Here is a 20626-nt window from a genome sequence, read left to right on the forward strand (position 1 = left end):
CACAGTGCCAAAAGGAGACATGTTTCTGTTCCAAAAATTTCTGAGGTGGCTCAAACCTCCTCAGAGGCTGCTAATATCTCTTTTTCAGTTGGAGCACAGTGAGCTTCTGATCCTCTATAACCTTGGCTCTAAAACCTTGACCTTGGGTTTCTCCTGATGTTCGTTGTCAGAGGCTACAGGTGAGACCATGCTTCCCAGCTGCAGTGTAGAGTACATTTTGCATGGCTGGTCCTGTCCAAACAGACCCAAGAGCTATTTCCTGTCTGATCTGCTCAAAGGCCTGTTGATGCTTGAGGACCCACTTGAATTGGCTCTTCTTCCAGGTCACTTGATAGAGGGGGCTAACAAGCTGGCTATAACCTGAAAAGTGCATTCTCCATAACCCCACAACGCCTAGAGAAGCTTGTATTTCCTCCTTGTTAGCTGGTGGAGACATTGTTGCTACATTGTTAACACATCCAGAGGCACACAACAGCATCCATCCTGCCATTTTATTCCCAAGAACTGGATCTGCTGTGCAGTTTCCTTTCCTTTCCTTTGTTTTATGGCAAGACCAGCTTTCAGAAGGATTTGGATTCTTTTCTTTCCTTTTTCAAAAACTTCTGCTGTACTGCCCCACAAAGTGATATCATCAAGACATTGCAGGTGTTCTGGAGCTCAGCCCTGCTCCAATGCAGTCTGGATCAGTCCATGGAAAATAGCTGGGTTGTGTTTCTACCCCTGGGGCAGTTGATTCCAGGTATACTGGCCACCCCTCCAAGTGAAAGCAAACTGTGGTCTGCACTCTCCTGTCAGAGAGATTGAGAAAAATGCATTAGCGATATCAACTGTGGCATACCACTTGGCTGCCTTTGACTCCAGCTCATATTGAAGTTCCAATATGTCCAGTACGGCAGCACTCAGGTGGTATAACTTCATTCAGGCCACAATAGTCTACCATCAGCCTCCATTTCCCATTAGACTTCAGCACTGGCCATATGTTAAAGGGTGACTGTATACTGCTGATCACTCCTTGGCTCTCCAGTAGACAAATTAGTCCATGGATGGGAGTTACAGAGTTTCTGTTGGTGCTATACTGCTGCTGGTGCACTGTCCTGATAGCAATTGACACTTGCTGGTCTTTAACTTGCAGCAATCCAACAATGAAGGGATCTTATAGCAGGTCAGGCATTGTGGATAACTGTTTGATCTTCTCTGCATTCACAGTAGCTACACCAAAAGGCCATCAATACCCTTTTGAATCCTTGAAGTACCCTCTCCTCAGGTAGTCGATGCCAAGGATACAAGGGGCCTCTGCGCCAGTCACAATGGAGTGCTTTTCCCACTTGTCCCCATCAATTAAGTAAATAGGAGGTTTTGTAGTGTTCCTTGCAAGCAGTTGTAAGGCCCTGATACAAAAATAATGCCTCCAAAACTGCTTTGTCATTCTTGTAATCTCTTTGAACATCTTAATACTAAGAGCAGCTTGCCTTGACGTCCATAAAAAGGAAGGCAAAACCTGTGCAAAACTGGGGAGGAGGAAGAGAATGACAGAAACCCGGGCCTTCACCTTCTCCCCCCGCCACTGCTGCCTGCCAAGTTTTTCACAGCTGCGTAAACAACCTAAAGCCTCCAAAAGCTGACATGCCACCAAGCCTTGGATGCCTCCAGCCTGGGGAAAACAGCAACCTACTGTGACATGCATGTGACCTATGGAAACCCTCCTCTGCTCCTGCATGCTCTGGCGTGAGCAACAAGAGTGGACCTAAGTCAGCTGCAGGGACCACATGCTGCACCTACATTTCAGAAGGTAAGTGATTGCATTCCAGCTAAGCTGCTAACCCTCAAGACTGGAAAAGCAGATAAGCTATTCCAAGTAGCAGAGAAAAAAAAAAGGCAAAAATCCTTTGCCCCCACCCCCCTCAGTGAAAAGGTAGCAAGTATGGTTGGTAAACTATCCTATGCTTGTAAAGTAATCTTAGCCTTTTTCCAACTTTTCTCTACTTTCCCCTTTCTCTCTCTTTGCCTCTTTTACATTAATAAAGTGAAAATTTGGTTGGTTTTTTTTTTTTGTGTGTCAACATATAACTTCTTCTGAGTTTTAATTTCATTTTGGGGAATATTCAAACCTGAAGTTCTCTCTGCAATTCACAGAGATGAATGATCCTCCATAATTAAGTGGATTGCAACATTTAATCACGGGATATTAATCCCTTAAAACTGGAGTGCTGATTCCAAAAAATCAATAAATTGCTAATTCTTATGATCGATCATTTTGTGTTAGAGAAACAAAGCAAGATACCCTTATGACTTTTCTCTTTTTTCCTTTTTTTTTTTTGCTAAGTAAAGTGCACATTGTAGCTGTTTGCTTTTTGATGAAATTAATGCAAGGCACCCCTCAAAACTGAGGCATATTACTATGGTTAAGTGTTTAAAATAAGATGCTCCTGAGGCATAAGGAGTGGGACATTGGAAAATATTTTAAACAAGGTGCCCCTCAGGAAAGATCCCCTCAGTGTGTGTGTTTTTCATGAAATGTATACAAGGTGCCTTTCTAGGGTGAAGGAATGAAATTTGAAAATCAGCTGTCATTTTGTAATTGGAAACAATCACTTCACCCTCATGATGTAACTTTGTAAAATATTTTTCTGGAGGTGAGGGGTTAATTTAGAAATTACACAAGGTACCCTCCAGAAAAATCTACCACATTTTTGTGGTAACATGAAACATAATGCACAAACTGGTCAATTTGTTGGATGAATTTGGTGCCAAACAGTCACCTCCAGGAATGGTGTGGGCACGAAATTACTGGTGTAATATCCAAGCAATTGTTGATCTAATCTCTATCCTTCGTGCAGCGGTGAAAGTCAGAAAAGGTAAAGGAAAACCTATTGTTTGTTCTGTCTTAGGTGCTGTTGTGTTAGCTGCAGTTGAACACAAAGAGCACGAACAAAAAGCTGATATGGAAATTATTTCTCCATTACAAGATTTGGTTAAAGCATTGCAACTGCAGCTGAGGAAGAAAAGGCTAACACCTACCTCCTCCAGGAAGACATAAGAAATCAGAGGGCCACCACCCATGTGCTCCGAGAGGAGCTGCATGCGAGATTAGCAAACAAAGCAAAAAAAAGGAGTTAGATCTGGAGCTATCTAAAGAAACATATCCCCTCTCTGACTTAAAATCTTTGCATAATCAATCAGAGAAGCTGCCAGTCTTGCTTTGTCCCTTAATTAAAACAGAATACATATATGAGGGCTCAGATGATGACACACCTTACATAACCATGAAAGAAATTCCATATATGGCCAGTGAATTGGTTAAATTAAAAAAGGAATATAGCCAAACCCCTAAAGAATCTGAGACTGTTTGGAGAGTCTCTCTTACTGGGGGTGACCAAATTCTGTTATCAGAAAAAGACACAGAAGGGTTCTGGGGGGCAGAGGATGACCCTGATCTCTTACCCAAAGAGCAACTTTTTGGGCTGGTGGACTCAATCCCCTGGAGAGAGGAGATCCTCTGGTTATAGTGAGAAACATTAATCAGATTGTAGAAAGTGTGAAAAAGCTGCTTGTTTACAAATGATGCATGATAGGGAGTTAACACCACAATATGAATCCCCTATGATGACGACTGTAGACCTTGAAATAATGATTATGTCTCATCAGATGCTGCCCTGAAGCTATGAAAGCCATAGGCATCCAGCTAAAAGGACAAATAGAAAGCCTCATGAAAGGACAAAAAGCTGTAGACACCTTGGAGGCAGCTATTACTCCCAACCATAACTGAGAAAAAAGAATATTTGGACCTGGGGCTAGGTGGCAAAAGAATTAATTCATTATGGAAAAAATATGGCCCAATACCTTCAAGTATAACTGATTTTAAATAAATTCAGCACATAAAGTGCAAAACAACTGCCTCCAGTAAGACTCCGAAAGATAATGTCCTGTCCTGGGCAAGGAGGACAAGCTAACACAGGGGAAGAACACAAGGGAAAAAGAAGTACCCTGTGGAATGTGGGCTTACAAAAAGGGATCCCAAAAACCCTAATGGATGGCCAACCCACTAATAAATTACAAATATTAATTCAAGAATGGCCAGCAAAGGACGGATCATTAAAAGCTATCCCTGTGTGGGGAAACATAAGGTGAAAAAGCTCTTACGTGTGAGAAAAAAGCAGGTTTCAGAAATAAAGCAAAAAGAGTTTAGGAATCAGCTTTAGCTGCAAAAATTTGAAGATAAAAGAGGATACAATTATATAGCAAGCAAGGACATTAAAACAATGGTTAGAGTTTCTAGGTTTGGCTGAGATAGGTTTTGAAGTTGCAAAAAATATGCTTAGCAAGATAGGTAAGTTTAAGCTTAATAAGGGAATATTGTGCATTGTTATATAAAGGCATAACAAGCAAGTATTGTATACAACAGATGTATGTGCGCTACTGAGGATTGGTTAAAACAGTTGTCTGTAATTTTTAGAAGCATGCTAATTGGCTAAGAAGCTTTTAAGAATGCCCTGTAACCAGGAAGTCTCTGGATGCCTGTGATGGTGTGAGCTTTGTACTGTCTCTGTCTCAACTCTGTATGTGAGACTGATAACGGAATAAAGTAATAAAAAGGCTCCTGGAGCATCTGTCCAGGCTCCCCGTCCCATTTGTTGATGAAAACGCCGACATCCCTGCTACAGCCCCTTCCCTCAAGGGATCACAGAAAGAGGACATGATAGGAAACTCCTATCTTCATCCCCAGTAGGTAGGCTAGGGGACAAAGGGCGGATTTACAACAGACGGCTTACCAAAAACTCCAGAGAAGACTTCTTAGTAACCTGTCCTATTGGTCCCCACAAAATCCCTGTAACTCTTCTAGTAGATACTGGTGCTCAAGTGTCCACCCTTAAAATTGAAGATGCCTCTTCATGTGAAATCACTCCCTCATGTAAAGGTATATTTGTTGTAGATAATTTTGGAAACACACAACCCCAGACAACAGCAAAGGTAAGATGCTGGTTACCAAGAGAGGAGAAAGCAGATGAAACCCTAATGGTTTTGGGTAAATTTCCTACAGATTTACTGGGGCTAGACCTCCTAAAGGGAAGGTCTTGGACTGATGAAGAAGGAAAAATAAGGGCTTTTGGGAAGGAAACCCACCATCTGTGTTTATTACATTCTGCCCCTGCTCTTCCCCCCTCCCTAGTAACCAATGTCATACCTTATCCCTTACCTTTGGGAGCCAGTGACGGAATCACCCCAGTTATGGGAGATTTGAAAGAAAGAAGCACAATGATTGCAACACATTCTCCTTACAATCCTCCTGTCTGACCACAAGCCAAATGGCAATTGGAGACTGATGGTGGACTATTAAAGTCTTAACTCAAATTTGGGGCTTCTCACCACAGCAGTCCCAAATATTTCTTAGCTGATAGCTACTATACAAGAACAGGCTCATCAAATTATGGTCGCTATTGATGTCAAGGATATGTTTTTTATGGTTCCCCTGCAGGAACAGGATCAGGACCATTTTGCTTTCATGTAGGAGGGCCAGCAATACACCTTCACCCGCCTCCCACAAGGATTTAAACACTCACCCACTCTAGCACATCGTGCACTGGCACAAGAATTGTGACTCATTCCTCCTCCACCGGGAGTAAAAGTATACCAATACAATGATGACATTTAGGTAGCAGAAGATGAAATTGCACCTGTACAATCAACGCAAACAGACATTATTAAGCATCTAGAGTCCCTGGACTTAGATATTCCTCCTGAAAAAGTACAACCCCCTTCACAAGAAGTAAAATTCCTGGGAATACGGTGGAAAGGAGGAATTGTCTGTATTCCCCCTGATACCCTCACCCACCTAGACCAAATTAAAATGCCAGAGACTAAGAAAGACCTGCAGCATGCGTTAGGCCTGCTGATTTTTTGGAGGAAACACATTCCTGATTTTTCAATAATTGCAAGGCCCTCATATGATTTGCTATGGAAAAAGGTAAAGTGGGATTGGACCCCTCTCCATGATGAGGCCCTACAACTCCTAATTTTTGAAGCCAATACATACCAATCACTAGCCCCTATACACCTTACTGATCCAGTACAAATTGAGTGGGGATTTGCAAGCTCTGGACTGTACATACACTTACGGCAGGAAGGACCTAATAGTCTTAACCAGACCCATAGGATTTTATTCATGCAGTTCTAAAGATGCAGAAAAACAATATTCTACCTGGGAAAAGGGCTTATTTCAAGAAGCAGAGAAAACTATCCACCAACAATTACTAATTTTAAGAGGACCTTTTAAAGTCATCAAACCAGTTTTGGCAGGAACACCATCCCCTGAGGGGGTGGCCGAACAAGCCTCTGTTCAAAAATGGTACACTCAAATTGAACATTGAACAACCACTTCAAGCCTTCAGACAGGAATAAAGTGCTTCAATCAGTGAATGAAAGACTGATTGCAGCCAGGATATTGTTAGTGGCTAGTAGTTTTGAAGCAAATTACCAATTAACCTCTACCTAGAATCTAAGATACAGGTCTCCATTTACAATAAAGTTGGGACTAAGGGATTTAATGGCCTTACGCTTTAACAACTTTCAACTAAGGATTACAGAAAGCCCATCACCCATCTTAAGGGGTTGTGAAGAGCATTTTTGTAGGACTAAATATTAGGTTCATAGGTTATGTGAAACAAATTTAAAGCAATATTTATGATGTTTGTAAACTCACACTATATTCACAGGCAAAGCAAAATTTGCATGCATTGAGTTTAGCAAAACTTACATTGAATTTTTGTCTGTTTGAAGTTTTGTCTTACTGGTTAATAAACTGATAATTATATAATGCTTTGACCACCAAAATTAATTTATATGTTTAGATATTATAACAGATTCTCTTCCTGTATGTTATATGCAATTCCCACCTTTTGAGATTACACTTTTTAGACACAGACTTACAGTATTCTTGTATGCAGAAAGACTGCCCAGCAATAGCATCTACAAGCAAAAATCAAAAATTCAAGTCAGTGAAGCACATTAAAAATTCTGGCTCTCACTTGTATTTAGATAAGTTCCTAAACAGATATTTTTCTGTTCCTTACATCCTCCCACCAAAAAAGTGAGGTGGTGCATTTGCACAGAAATACCAAAATTTTGGCAATATAGATCTATAAATAGAAAGAGTGAATATTTAAAACCAGTTTCTACTCCATGATATTGGTTTTTGGTCCTACATGAGAGAGGTTGTAGAGTGCCCATCCTTGGAGATTTTCACAATCAAACTGGACACAGACCTTTATAACCTGCTTCAGTGGACCATATATGAACATGCAAACTCCAGAGCCACAATCCAGCCTTAGTGATTCTGTGACTGTAGCCAAGGATCCATACTAAGGGAGCTGCCCAGTGATGCTCAGCAGGTCTGTGAGGGATAAAGAAAAAAGTTAGTGGTAAAGCGAGTGATGTCATATGAAGTTAAAAATTCACAAAAAGTTCACAGTAAATATAAGTTAGTTTTAAAACCATGACAGTAGGGTGCCAGAGCAATGGAGCAATGAGAAGTTCCCAGGAAATACCCAAAATATAAGGAGTGAATACTCAAGAGTCCCTCTATGCCTCATTCACTGTGGATTTTAACATTCAGATTTTAATTCAGGCTTTAGCCCTTTCCTAAAAAAATAAGGAAGAACTCTTCAAATAACAAAGCACCAAACTTTTTTTCCATAGCAAAGCAACCCAGTGATTACAGCAAAGACTCGGTTCAAGAATGGACTAAAGAAAAAAAAGATTAAACTTCCAAGTGTTGATAGTTGCAATGACTTATTGATAACAAGTTTAAACAGCACCATAAGCTTCTGATAGTAAAATTTGCTAAGAGGGATGGACTTATTTCTGTGCTGGGAGAAAGAGTTAATCTCAGAAATAATAAATACAGAAGAAAGCTGAGTGCACTGCAAAGCTGGTCCTCCTCCAAATAACACAGATTTTATTTGTGGAAAATTTCCCTTTTGTATACACTAGATGTCAGGGTTGGACTGAGTGGATGAGCCCATCCATTTCATCACATATTTCTATACTCAGTCTGGATGCCATCAACACAACTAGGTGGTAAGCTTAGGAATTATTTTTGCGAAGCATCTGATATTTACTAGGAGCGGTCTGCACCAATATACTCTCTCCTCCACTTGACAATGTTTTATTTCAGCCAAAAGCCCCAGGCTTTGGAAGAGGGAAGAAACATTCTGAGATATCTTTCCAATACCAGTGAGTGTCTGGCGGCATTATTCACCTTCTCCAGCTCCAGGAAAAAAAAAAAAAAAAAAAAACAAACCAAAAAACTCCTCTAAAACCCTTGGGTGAACAGCCACCTTCTAGAGACGACTCAGTTAGACAGCAGTTCAGCACAGCATGGATTTAGCTGGAAGAAAGTGAAAGCAAAGGAACTTGATCAGAACTCCACTAAATTTTAGAAGCCATAGGCACTTCCCATGACACAACAAGCTGAGTGGTGCAGCTGACACTCCTGGAGGATGGAATGCCACCCAGAGGCACTTGGAGAAGCTTGAGAAGTGGACTCACGTGAACCTCATGACATTCAACAAAACCAAGTGTAAGGTGCTGCATCAGTATCAATACAAGCTGGGTGATGAACAGATCACTTCAGTCCTCATGAGAAGGAATGGGGGTGCTGGTGGATGAGAGGCTGGATATGCAGCCCAGAAAGCCAACCATATTGTAGGGCTGCATCAAAAGCTGCGTGGCCAGCAGGTCGACAGAAGGTGATTCTACCCTTCTGTTCTGCTCTGGTAAGATCCCACCTGCAGTGCTGAGTCCAGCTCTGGGGTGCCCAGCACAGGAAGAACATGGACCTGTTAGAGCAGGTCCAGAGGATGGCCACAAAGACGTTCAGAGGGCTGGAGAACTTCTCCTATGAAGACAGGCTGAGAGAGCTGTGGTTGCTTGTCATGGAGAAGTGAAAGCTCCAGGATGACCTTTTAGCACCTTCCAGTATCTAAAGTAGACCTACAAGAAACCTGGAGATGGACTTTCTACAAAGGCATGTAGTGATAGGACAAGGGTGAAGAGATTTAAACTGAGAGAGAATAGGTTCAAGTTGGATATTAGGAAGAAATTCTTTACTTTGAGTGGTGAGGCACTGGAACAGTTTGTCCAGAGAGGCTGTGGATGCTCCATCCCTGAAAGTGTTCAAGGCCAGGCTGGATGGGGTCCTGCCCATGCTGAAGATGTCCCTGCTCATGTCAGAGGGGTTGGAATGAGATGATACTTAAGGTCCCTTTCAACCCAAACCATTCTCTGATTCTGTGATGATACCTCAGGCAGGTAATTTCATTACCCTGTGTCTTGACTACATAGCAGTACGTTCAAGATGACACCTTATCTCTGTCTCATGGCAACGGAGAGAGTGTGGACCAGGAGAGAAAAGACAAAAATATCTCCCTTTGTAAGACACTAGTGACAGAAGAACAATAACACAAATAAACTATTAATAATAATGAAAGAAAAAAAAAAGAGGTTTCTCTTTCAACATATACAAGTGACCTAGTGCTGTCCACTTGCTGTTCACAGGCAGAATGCTGCTAGGTAAAGTCTCCTACAGGGAGAAAATGACACAGACAGAAAATGTGTTTGGAAAGACCATGTAATTTTGCACATACATATATTTATGGATGCAATATATGCAATATACAGTCAATTTGTGTAACACATTTTATGGTACTCTACAAGCAAAATGCAGCTCTTAGAAAATTCCTACAGACAAATCACATTTCATAAGCAGGAGGTTTTAAAGTGCATTCCTTTTAGCATTGTGTTTAGGCACTGACCCAGCCCTGCTGCTGGAGTCACAAGTTCTGGTGGTGGTGAAGGTCAACATCACAAACCTAAAGCACAGAATACAAAGCATGAATATAACTGAAACATGGTGACATCAGAGTACTTGGGCAGTGAAGATGTCTAGCAAAATATTGTAAAAACGTGTGGGATCTTGAGGCGAGTGCACCTGGAATTGTACTGGTCCTTTTTTAAGGGTGTAAAGGGCATCTCTAGCACTGAAAAAACACCTTGGCTTTTTTCATGTGACAACCAGCCTTGATTTTAATGTGACTATCACACAGCAGTGCAGTTTTAACATTGGACATGATTACAAGCTTGTAGAGTATAACAATGCTAATTAACAGTGAGCAAACTTCAAGGAATAGAAATAATAGAATTGGTAGGTGGCAGGGATACTTCTAACAAGAATACTTAAAACAATGAGTGTTTCTGTACAAGAAATTTTGCTTCACAAACCTTGACACTCCTTGGAGGAGCAAACAATGGTTTGCAGTTCTCCATTTTTCCAAGGTCCTCATCCAAAGAATGTCAAAGTTACTGAGTTGTCATGGATTAAAAGAGGATTGCAACATATGATCTTAAGATGGGTAAATAACTAGTTAACAATGGGGAGAAAAATAAAAATGCATAAATAAATTAAAGGTGTGATGAAATGATCAGGATTCATAGTAAAGGATTGTTGTTTCTACTATTCAATGTGCTTCTCCAGAATATGTGATTTCTTAGAAAATTTGTTAGTGGAAGAAGAAAGCAAGTGGGGAACAGAAATGAAGAAAAAGTGAAGAAGAAGTAGAAAAGAAGAAGAAGGAGCAGCTTACTTCAGTGTAGTTGGCAAATCCACCAATTCAGTGTTGGCTAGTGCAGAAAGATGCATACAGAGAGAGGCAACCCTAACTCCACAGCTCCACATACGTATTTGGGGTAAAAATTAATTAGGATTTTTTATAGATAATTCTACAGAAACTACTCAAGGAGGTTCAAAAATGAATGTACAACTTTAAAATCTGTTTAGAAAAGCCATAGAAGGTAAAACAAAAAGTGTAAACTACATTATTGTGAACATTTCTGGTATACCTGCAACTTGAGCAGTATGCAGTGCTTGCTCTCTCCTTTCAAAATGAGATTAAAACCTATTACTGTATCCCGCAGCTGTAGGGAGGAGAGGAGAGAAGATCCAGCAGGCAGGAATTGTGCAGCAAGATTGATTTATTTAATTATTTTACAAACTCTTTTATAGACTTTTTCTTCATAGTCTAATTAGACAAAGGATCAGCCACCCACTGGGTTGACTGGCTAGAAATCCTAAACACCCATTATCAAAATATTTTTCTACTGTACCGTAAACAAAGCTCTGCAAGGTCACAGGTGTTCACAGTTTATAGAACTCTACTACTATCTTCTGTGAGAGAGAAAAGTATCCCACGGCTTAGAAAGAAGCAGGAAAATTCCTTGCTAACAGCATTTTTGTATCCACAAAAACCAAGACGGATATAGAGAAGAGCAGCAAGGAAAATAAAAAGTAGACTAGGTTTACCTGTGAGTAAAGTAAAAAGAAGACTGCAAAGGGACAGTTGAGGTAGTACGTAAACCACCAGGGGCTTGGGGAAAGAGGACAGAGAGCTATTTGCCACTGTTTCTCAAAGTGCAAAATCTGGGGGCAAGAGGAACTTTTTCACAAGAGACACGTTCAACTGTGAAACTCAGGCCCATGGGACACTGTGTACTGAAATAAAGCATAGGATCAAATTCAACTAAATTAATGCCATAAAAGACAATCAGTGTTATTTAACATTCAACAGAATCTAAGCAAGAACAATTTTAATGCTGTGCTGTATGTTCTTTTTGCAGTGAGTGAAGTGAGAGGACTCTTTGTACTCCAGCCTCCTACCTGCATCCTCCTGGATACCTATCACACTATGACAGGAGGACAGTTTTCTCAGTACTGCTAGGCAAGAAAAAAATTTCCCATGCTGTCTGAAATAGGAGTTGCTGTTTTACCTAAGGTAGGCAGAGGTCACATTGAGAACGCCATAAGGAAACCAACAATCTAGGAAAGCATTGGCTTAATTTGACAGGAGGTAAGTCACATACAATTACTTCTTTTTAGATAACAGACCAATATTTTAGTACTAAGTGCAGGTATGCTGCAATTATAAGGCTATAGAAAACATTTCTAACAAAATGTCCATTATATTGTATAGTTGAATCATACACTTGGTTTTAGTTAGAACTGCAACTGCTGCAAATGTAGTGTGGCCTGTGCGATGATTCCACAATGTTCTCTGTCTGCTATTCCAGAAGAAGCCTCTTTATCTCTTTTGCTATTTCCTATTCCAGCTCTGGGAAATATGTTGAATTTTCTTCATTCTTCCCCTCTCATCAAACACCTTACCTCTCACCGGATGTTCCTCCAATTTCTTGTGTAAGGCAGGGAAATAGCCTCCTGGGTTGTGAGTAGGCCTCCTGAGGTGATGCAGTTGAGGTTTGATGGCTGGTGGTGACAAAGGAAGAACAACGATGGTTACTATGCCTTTCACTCACTTGTGGGGAAGAAATGGATTCTTCAGAAGCTGTATCCATCCCACTTAGCACAGCCTGTCTGTGCAAAGGAGGGTTTCTCAGCCTGCAAGCCAGGATTCTTTTGGGTTAATAGGTAGTTACAGACAGTTAGGAAAAAGTTCACAGAAAAAATATTTTGAAAATATATATCATAAATATAGATGTAAAACTCTAAAATGAAACATAGGCATCTCCAAAATTGAAATTAGGCAATTAAGCACTACAGAATACTGGATCTTGAAATCATGCTCTTATTCCAACATCTCAGCAGACAACATCAACATAGGAAGAAACATTCTCATGGTTAGAAATTAACAGTTTAGACAGTAGATGAAACTGCCAAAACTAAAGGAAGACGCAACTTTATACTTACCTATCTATATATATACAGCAAAACACCTAATTGTTTTCAAATATTGTTGACCAAGGTAATTTTAAGGTAATAAATCTGAATTTTGGTCATGTTTCCCAGAATTCAGGAATAGGTGGATAGGCATTTTGTCTGATTTTCCAATAAACTACAGTCCATTGTGAAAGCTGGAAGGGGCCTACATGTATTAATCTGACCATTCTCAACTTCTTGACTCTGTTTGAACCTACGTCTTGCTTTCTTACCTCTTTACATAGATAGACTAAAAAATTAAACATGACTATGATCAAAATATTTTCATTTTATGCTTAGTAATTATTTGCAAAATAACCAACTGAGTAATTAGTATGACAAAGATTTAAAAAGAAAAGTCATTGCTCTTAGCAGGAATCCTAAGAAGCAAAAAAGATTCCACTGCGGGAGCTAGCTAACATCACTGATTCAAATGCTACAACAGTCACACTCCCAATCTTCCTAAACTCCTCAAGTGATTAATCATACCCTAAAATGTCTTGGGAAACAAAAAGCTATGGATTTTCTAAACTTTATAAATGCTCATCCAGATTTCTGCATAGTCATAATCCTTCCTGTTCTCAACTAGATTAGTTTCACATTCATTAAAAGGTTGAAAAATAACCAGGAGAATTACTGTTCTTTGAGGCACATTCACTTTTCATATTAATTCAATTTTCTGTACTCAGCATGGATTCAGCCAAACTGTTATTGAATTTTCCATTGCTCAGTGTGGGGAAATATTTATTGTTACCAGCAATTTTATTGGAGATTTTGCCAGAAGAGATGACTTTGCTAATAGATTTAAGGGGATTTATCCAGAACAGTGATAGTGCTCTTTATCATCTTCATAGAGAAGTAGATAAAGGCGATTCATGACATTTAACTTCTTAAGACTTTAGTGCATCAAAGTGATGGGCAGAAGACTCTGTCAGGGCTCTAGAATTCAGTTCCCAGATTTCTCACTGACTTCTTGTGTTAACTGGACTATAACTTTCAGTCCAGTTTCTCTGCATGTAAAATGGGAATAAAAATGACAATACTTACCTCACAGGGTTTTTGTAAGGGCCTTCAATAGGTTATGATTCTCAGGACCTTCATACATGGAGTGATGTAAGTATTTCTTTTCTTTTCTTTTCTTTATTTAGGAAAAGTAATTTTTTTTTTTCAAGACCATGTCTATCATCAAGGCAATGAAAGCAGAGAAAACACATTTGGTAGCACACTGTTGGTAGTGCCACTGTACTACCAACGGTGCCAGTGTAGACTAGAATAGTTACACAAGTAGCATCATGCGGATAAACTGCGTGTTGTCCAGACACTAACTCAGCAAGGAGGCTGAGTGCATTAGCCGCTCTGTTTGCTTTGACTGGTGGGATGTGCAACCCACCATCTTATAGATCAAACCTCAGATTTGGCTAGGGTAGCATGCGCACAGTATTTCCTCTTAACCCTTTTTTGATACAACTCTTTCTTTGATTCTTGGAGAGATGTCACCGGAGATAAACACCTAGGCCTATGTCTACATCATGCCTGGATTTGTGTAACAGACGAAAGAATGAATGTCAGAGCTGATGCTTAGTAGATAACTGCACATGAAAAATGAGCCTAGACTGCAGGGAAAAATCTTCTTTCTCCCTTTTGCAGCCTTTGTCAAGAAAGGAGGTTTTCTGGTGTAATTATCAGAAAGATCTGAAGGACAAAGGAGCAGGAGAACGAAGCCTGTGTTTCATTAGAGTCATTCAAGAAATGGTCTAAACTTGGAGAGACTCAGTCTCCTAAGAGTGTTAAGAAAATCTGTGGTCATACAAAATTCACTTTCATCCAATGAGACACCTCAAGGAAAGTTCAAAGATAGCTACTTCTTGGTCAGTCACTATGTCACATCATCTCCTGTGGAGCCAGGAGCAGAAGCTTTAAGAAATGGGATGCAGAGATGTTACCAGGGTTCCAAGTGCTTTGGAGCACCCACTGGTCTGTGGGAAGAGATAAGATAGAATTGGGTTGCAAGCTCTGGGATGTGCCTGCAGAGGCACATGGCAGCACAAAGAAGCACGTGGCAGCACAAAGGAGCACATGGCAGCACAAAGGAGCACATGGCAGCACAGAGAGGCTTGTCTCCACCAGACCCTGGGGGGAGGAGGTGTCACACGGCAGACCCCTATGGAGAGGAGGCTGCCAGGAGCTGACAGAAGGACGAACAGCAAGTGATCACCCCATAGAAGGACATTTAGAAACATTACATGTTGCTGATGTGGCAACATGGGATAGGTTACATAGTGAGGACTGCCATATAAGGAAATACTGTGTGTTACAGTGCAGATACTGCAACATGCATATCAGACGATGAGGTCTGCGGAAAAGAAATATATATATGGACCGATTCTTGATAGATGTTTCAGAGAGATGTTTATTTATCCAGCCACATGGCTGGAGCTCTGCTGAGGAACTGAGGCAATCATGGGACCCGAGGGTCCTTGCCCGCGCAGGGGAACACAAAACAACCAATGGGTAATGAGGCTGGCCAGGGGCTAGGGAAACCCCGCGTCTCCACCTCAGGGCCCCTCTCCCAGGGCTACATGGCAGGGGGGAAGAGACCCTGACATTTCACCCATTTATTTTTAACAAAAAGAGATTTAAAACTTAACATTGAAAACAACTGGTTAAACGTAACAAGGACAGTTTTAAAACAATAGAAGCCACCCTCCTGAGTCTTTAAATGTCCAAACAGATTCTCTGGAACATCTTAAGGCTGCCAGAAGGGAGACAGGACTCTCTGAGCATGCTCTGTGGGGAAACTGAGGCAGGAGAGGGTTTCTTCTATTTGTATCTGTTGGAACACTAAACAAAAATCGTTAATTTCTTCCCTCCCCCTCTTCATCCCCCACTCGGCATTGGAAAGGGATTTTTGGGGAAACAATTGGCAAAGGCATGGTTTTGTGAGGGAAACCATGGGTGGAAAAACGGATTGGAAATACACTGAGGGGAATAGGATATAAGGTAAAAGGGAAAGGTGGGATTAGGAAAAGGAGACCATAGAGGGGGCTTATAATGGAGTTATTGTCTAACGTGACTACAATTTTTAACATATATACTGCCTTTTACAGAAACACCATCAGGCCCAGTGACCTCTGCTGCTTGTAACTCTTTTCTACCTTGCACAATTTTGAACTCCACCACCTCTCTATCTCCCAGGCTTGGGATGCATTTTTCAGGGTTATTCTTTTTAATAGCAGTTCTATGAACTAATCTGTCTTCTTGGTTGTCACATCTTGTTATAAACCCATAATTTTGTTTAACATTATACCATTTTACTCTTCCCAAAACCTTAGGTACGATGACCTTTTCCTTTTTCTGAGTGGCTGCTGTTTTCTGTCTCGCTGAGTTTTTGCTTTCTCTTTCGCTTTTGCTTGTTCCCACGTTGGAATTGCCAGGGCTGTTGGTGCTGCCGGGGCTGTCGGGGCTGCTCGTGCCTGCGCACTTTTACTGGGGTAGCATTCAGGGCCGTGCAGGCTGGGCCGGGCCGTGCCGCTCAGCAACCTGCACACTGCCTCCTCTGCTCTCAGCTGCGCTGCCACTGCCTGGGGCTGTGCCCATGTCTCGGCCAGGCCCCCAAGCGACAACTCCCCCGCGCCCTGCTCCAGCGCACATTTCAGCTGGGCGCGGCTCCGCTCCACTGCCACCGCTGCCAGCGGCCGCCTGCGCACCGCCCCTCTCAGTCGGGTGTTCACAGGGTTCGCTCCACCACACGCTGCGCGGGGCTAGGTGGGCTCCCGCCACGCCTCGCTCCGCTGCCAACACTGCAGCTCACATAGCTCCGCCTGTGCAGGGGAACTGCCTCGCTGATGCTCAGAGAGGGCTCGCTCCACGTGGCCTGGGTCGCACGGACTCTGAGGCAGGCTTCCTTTCGCCAAGACACAGCTGACATTGCTCAACAGTCTCGGTAATTAAATAATATTCACAAAAATATTCTTCCATTGGCATATATTTTGACTCAGAAATTAACTGTCTCCAAACAGTATTCCAAAAGTCTTTGGTAAGGATTAAATCCCAAGAAACGTAGAAAAAGTTCCTTAACAACCATGTCAGGAAGTGTTTCAGTTCCTTTTGAGCTTGAATTAAGCTAAAATTTACAAATCGTTATTCAAGAATCTTTTCAACTTTAAGATAAATGTCCATATGCGGCTCTGAGAGCCAAGAGTCTTTCCACGGTTCCTCCATAGTATAGTGATGGGATAGCAAAACAAAAACAAGAAGAGAAATCCAGCATTTACTCACAAATCAGTTGCATTATCTACCATTTGTCACAGTGCAGATACTGTAACACGTGTATCAGACAACAAGGTCCGTGGAAAAGAAATATATATATGGACCGATTCTTGATAGATGTTTCAGAGAGATGTTTATTTCTCCAGCCGCATGGCTGGAGCTCTGCCGAGGAACTGAGGCAATCACGGGACCTGAGGGTCCCTGCCTGCACAGGAGAACACAAAACAACCAATGGGGAACAAAGTTGACATGGGGCTAGGGAAACCCCACGTCTCCCCCCCAGGGCCCCTCTCCCAGGGCTACATGGCATGGGGGAAGGGACCCTGACAACTGTGCCTTGGAAAAGTGTATAAAACCAGCTCGTTTCTTTGAATAAACGATTCAGATTCGCTGCTGGTCTGAGTCCATGCCTCAATCATTGACACTGGTCTCCTTCCAGGCATGGGAAGAATTCTTCCCCCCAGGGGCATGTGGCCCCTGAGATAGCTCCAGACTGAGGGAGAATAGGGTTTGGACATCTCCTGAGAGGTTTGACCAACCTGTGGGATGATGTGGAAATGGATTTTTCTCACATGCTCAGGGAATACTCAATCCTAATGCTGGGGTCAGAAAGCAATTTTCCCCCAGGGCAGATTTGTACTCATCCCTGGGGTGTTTTTGCCTTCCTCTGCAGTATCAAACATGACCACTGGTCAGGCTCCTCCAGTCCCTTTTGGCCAGGTTGTTGCCTGCTGCTCATGCACCACGAAGATAGCCACACATACAATCTTCCTTTGTCTTCTTCCTTTGTGTGATTGCTACTGAACCTAATTATTCACAATTTCTTCAGGAAACAGGGTTTGCTTGGCCTGTATTCCTTCTGCTGCTTTCTGTAGCTCTGTTAGACTGACAGACTACAAAAGATGTTTTTTCAACCTAAAATGAGATGCATCACCCAGCTCCTGGCTACACATGGGCATTGTGTTAACACTTGTGAGCAGGGACTCTGAAATGGTTTAAGAAAAATAACAATAAGTAAACCCAAAAATAAAATCCTGGTTCCAGTTGTAGCCTTTGTGTTATGTGTCCTTGAAAGCATTTTTGGTGCTCAAAAACTCATGGCATTTCAGGCAAATGAAATTGCTATTCATCATGTAAATCATGGTGTTCAGGAAATAGAAACAGAAATAAGCATGTTACTCCTAGAATTCTGTATGACAAGCTAAGATCCCGGTCTGAGGGCTCCATCCTAGAGTACAGCTCTCTGCAGTGCAGGTCCCAATCCCACCCAGAGGACAGGGACACCCACCCAGAGATGGGCACACCTACATCAGGGCTCAGGCAGAGACTGAAAGTCCCAGGCCTGGATCCTTGGCAGGAGATAGTGGGGGTCTTAGGCAAGACCAAAGATCCAAAGATCAGCCCTGGATCCTTGGCAGGAGATAGTGGGGGTCTTAGGCAAGGCTGGTCCCAGACACTGAGGCCTATGTGCACTCCAACGACCCTGACAGAAGTACACTTCCAAATGTTTCCAAGCCACAGAAATGAAAATATGGTCACTCAGTGACTGCAAATAATAGTAACCTGGCTTATCAATAACTCTACTGTGCTTTCTCATCATACTTAGTCCAGGTACCTTGGAGAAATATTTAGTTCAAGTTCTTTGCACTGAGAAAAAGGAGTCATTCCAAGAAGCAGCAGATGTGCCCATGGCATCTGGGCTCCCTGTGGTGCTGTGATATGCTGTTGGGTTGCCAGTAGACTCTGGTTTCACCAATGCTGAAGTCAAGGCAGGAACACTGTCAGGGCTCTCTCCTGTACACAGCTACCTCACCTCATAAAACTTGACCTCTTGGGTGATTTGTCCTCTCTCACACTTAAAATTGACAAGGTACAGATTCAAAAGACAGCAGTGAGGAAGACTGACCAACCTGCTGGCAAAGAGATGGATGGGATCATAAACACACATGACTTTTTTGGTCAGCCTCACTCCTTTAGAAGTGATTTTAAACACAATGTGATAAAGCTTCCCCTTTTTATTCAAGATACTGAGTGCAATTTGCACAAAAAACAACAAGATAATAACATTTACTCAATTAGAAAATTGTGTGTGTGTGTGTGTGTGTGTGTGTGTGTGTTTACAGCAGACTGTTTCTTAAGTACATGTTAGTGGTTGCTTCCAGCAAACCAACCCTCCCAAAACAAGATGTATACAGAGCATAGAGAAACAACACAATAATGGCTGTAAACAAAATATGTCACCAGCTCTGGACTATATGCATGGAAAACATTGAAAACATTGTACTAATACCTACTCCCCCGCACACACTGTAAAGAACTACGCAGAAGCGACTGATTTGCAAACCGTATCAGAGCAAACAGATTGCTGTATAAGCCACAATAACAGTGCATGGGTAGGAAGTTACCAGTGCTAAAATAGCCAAATCAAAAAAAACTCCACTCTGTCCCTAATCTGATTGGTGCCAAAACATACACTGAGGTAGTAGGTTTCTAACAAAGAGAGAGATAAAACACAGGCTAGTAATTTCTGGAAGTGCCAGACAGAAGGCATCTTCCTTTAATTTAACATGATATTGTCACAACGAGTGTTGCTATTGGAAGCAAGGCCTGACTGGCAACAAATCCACAGTGTCTTTATGCAAAAAAGGAACATTATTAGGTTGACTGCTCCCCTCTTTTGAAGGTGGATCCTTCCTATTGCTATTTTTCTAATCAAAACAGTTAACAGATCTCTATGTATGTAGGGAATTAAAGGGGATTAAATGTTATCATTCCCAAACAAATGAAGAAACTGGGCACACAATAAGAATTTGAGCAAGGTCATTTAGCAAGTAATAATGACAGGACTGTACTTGGTAGCTGTGAGAGACTGGAAAGGTTAATGTCTCGAGACACTTTGCATGTGTGTGTGGAAAGGGGCAGGTCAAGCCTTGCCCTGGTGAGGCAATACACTACCCTGCACACCCTACCCCCTTAGAGCTGTATCCCAGCTGGCAGAACCTGCCAAACCCTAGAGGCAATGCTCCACACCCACCTCTGGAGCCCCTAATCAAGGTCCCGACTGGCCAAATGACCGGAAGTCCCACCTGGGGGGAACGGCCCAGGAAGGCCAAGGGGTATTTAAGGCCAAACACGAGGCAATCTCATGTCTTCACCCTACCACCTCTTAGAATTTCTATCTAAACACCACTGGAACCCAGAAGTTGGTAGCTATGTGTGTGCTTTTCTATATCTTTTCTATTTTCTCTCTTTCTAATTCCTTCTTCTTGGAACTTTTGGGTAACTTAAAATAGAACGGGATTAGAGTTTGCTAAGTTGAAGGGCCAAGTTAATCCTTTGAGAAGTGTTTTATGCTGATTGAATGTTGTACTAAACCTTTTGCCAAATTTCACTGATTTTCCAAAGTTGCCAGTAAAGTCTTTTTTGTTGTTTTGACCTCTTGAGAATATCTTGTCAGTATTTCTCCCATGCATCTAACTTAGAGTACACAAACAACCCTAAGCCCCGTTCAAAACCCCGTTGAGCAAGTTGTCTGGGGCCTTACAGCCCTAGGCCAAAACCTTCTCTTCTGCATTTATACCCTGACCTGCTTATTAT

General features: G+C 41.9%; 1 protein-coding gene across 1 annotated transcript in view; it reads right to left on the reverse strand.

Annotated features, from left to right (window-relative positions):
* Positions 1-12140: 12140 nt before the first annotated feature.
* PDE1C (phosphodiesterase 1C) overlaps positions 12141-20626 on the reverse strand; it is a gene marked incomplete at both ends in the record, with an annotated part of 356527 nt that continues 348041 nt past the window's right edge. Inside the window, one exon of the mRNA XM_082298542.1 lies at positions 12141-12349. Within this exon, the coding sequence (XP_082154668.1) occupies positions 12141-12349 (209 nt within the window). The remainder of the gene's footprint in view (positions 12350-20626) is intronic.

Source organism: Coloeus monedula (genome assembly GCF_965178545.1).
Source record: "Coloeus monedula genome assembly, chromosome: 1".
NCBI lineage: Eukaryota > Metazoa > Chordata > Aves > Passeriformes > Corvidae > Coloeus > Coloeus monedula.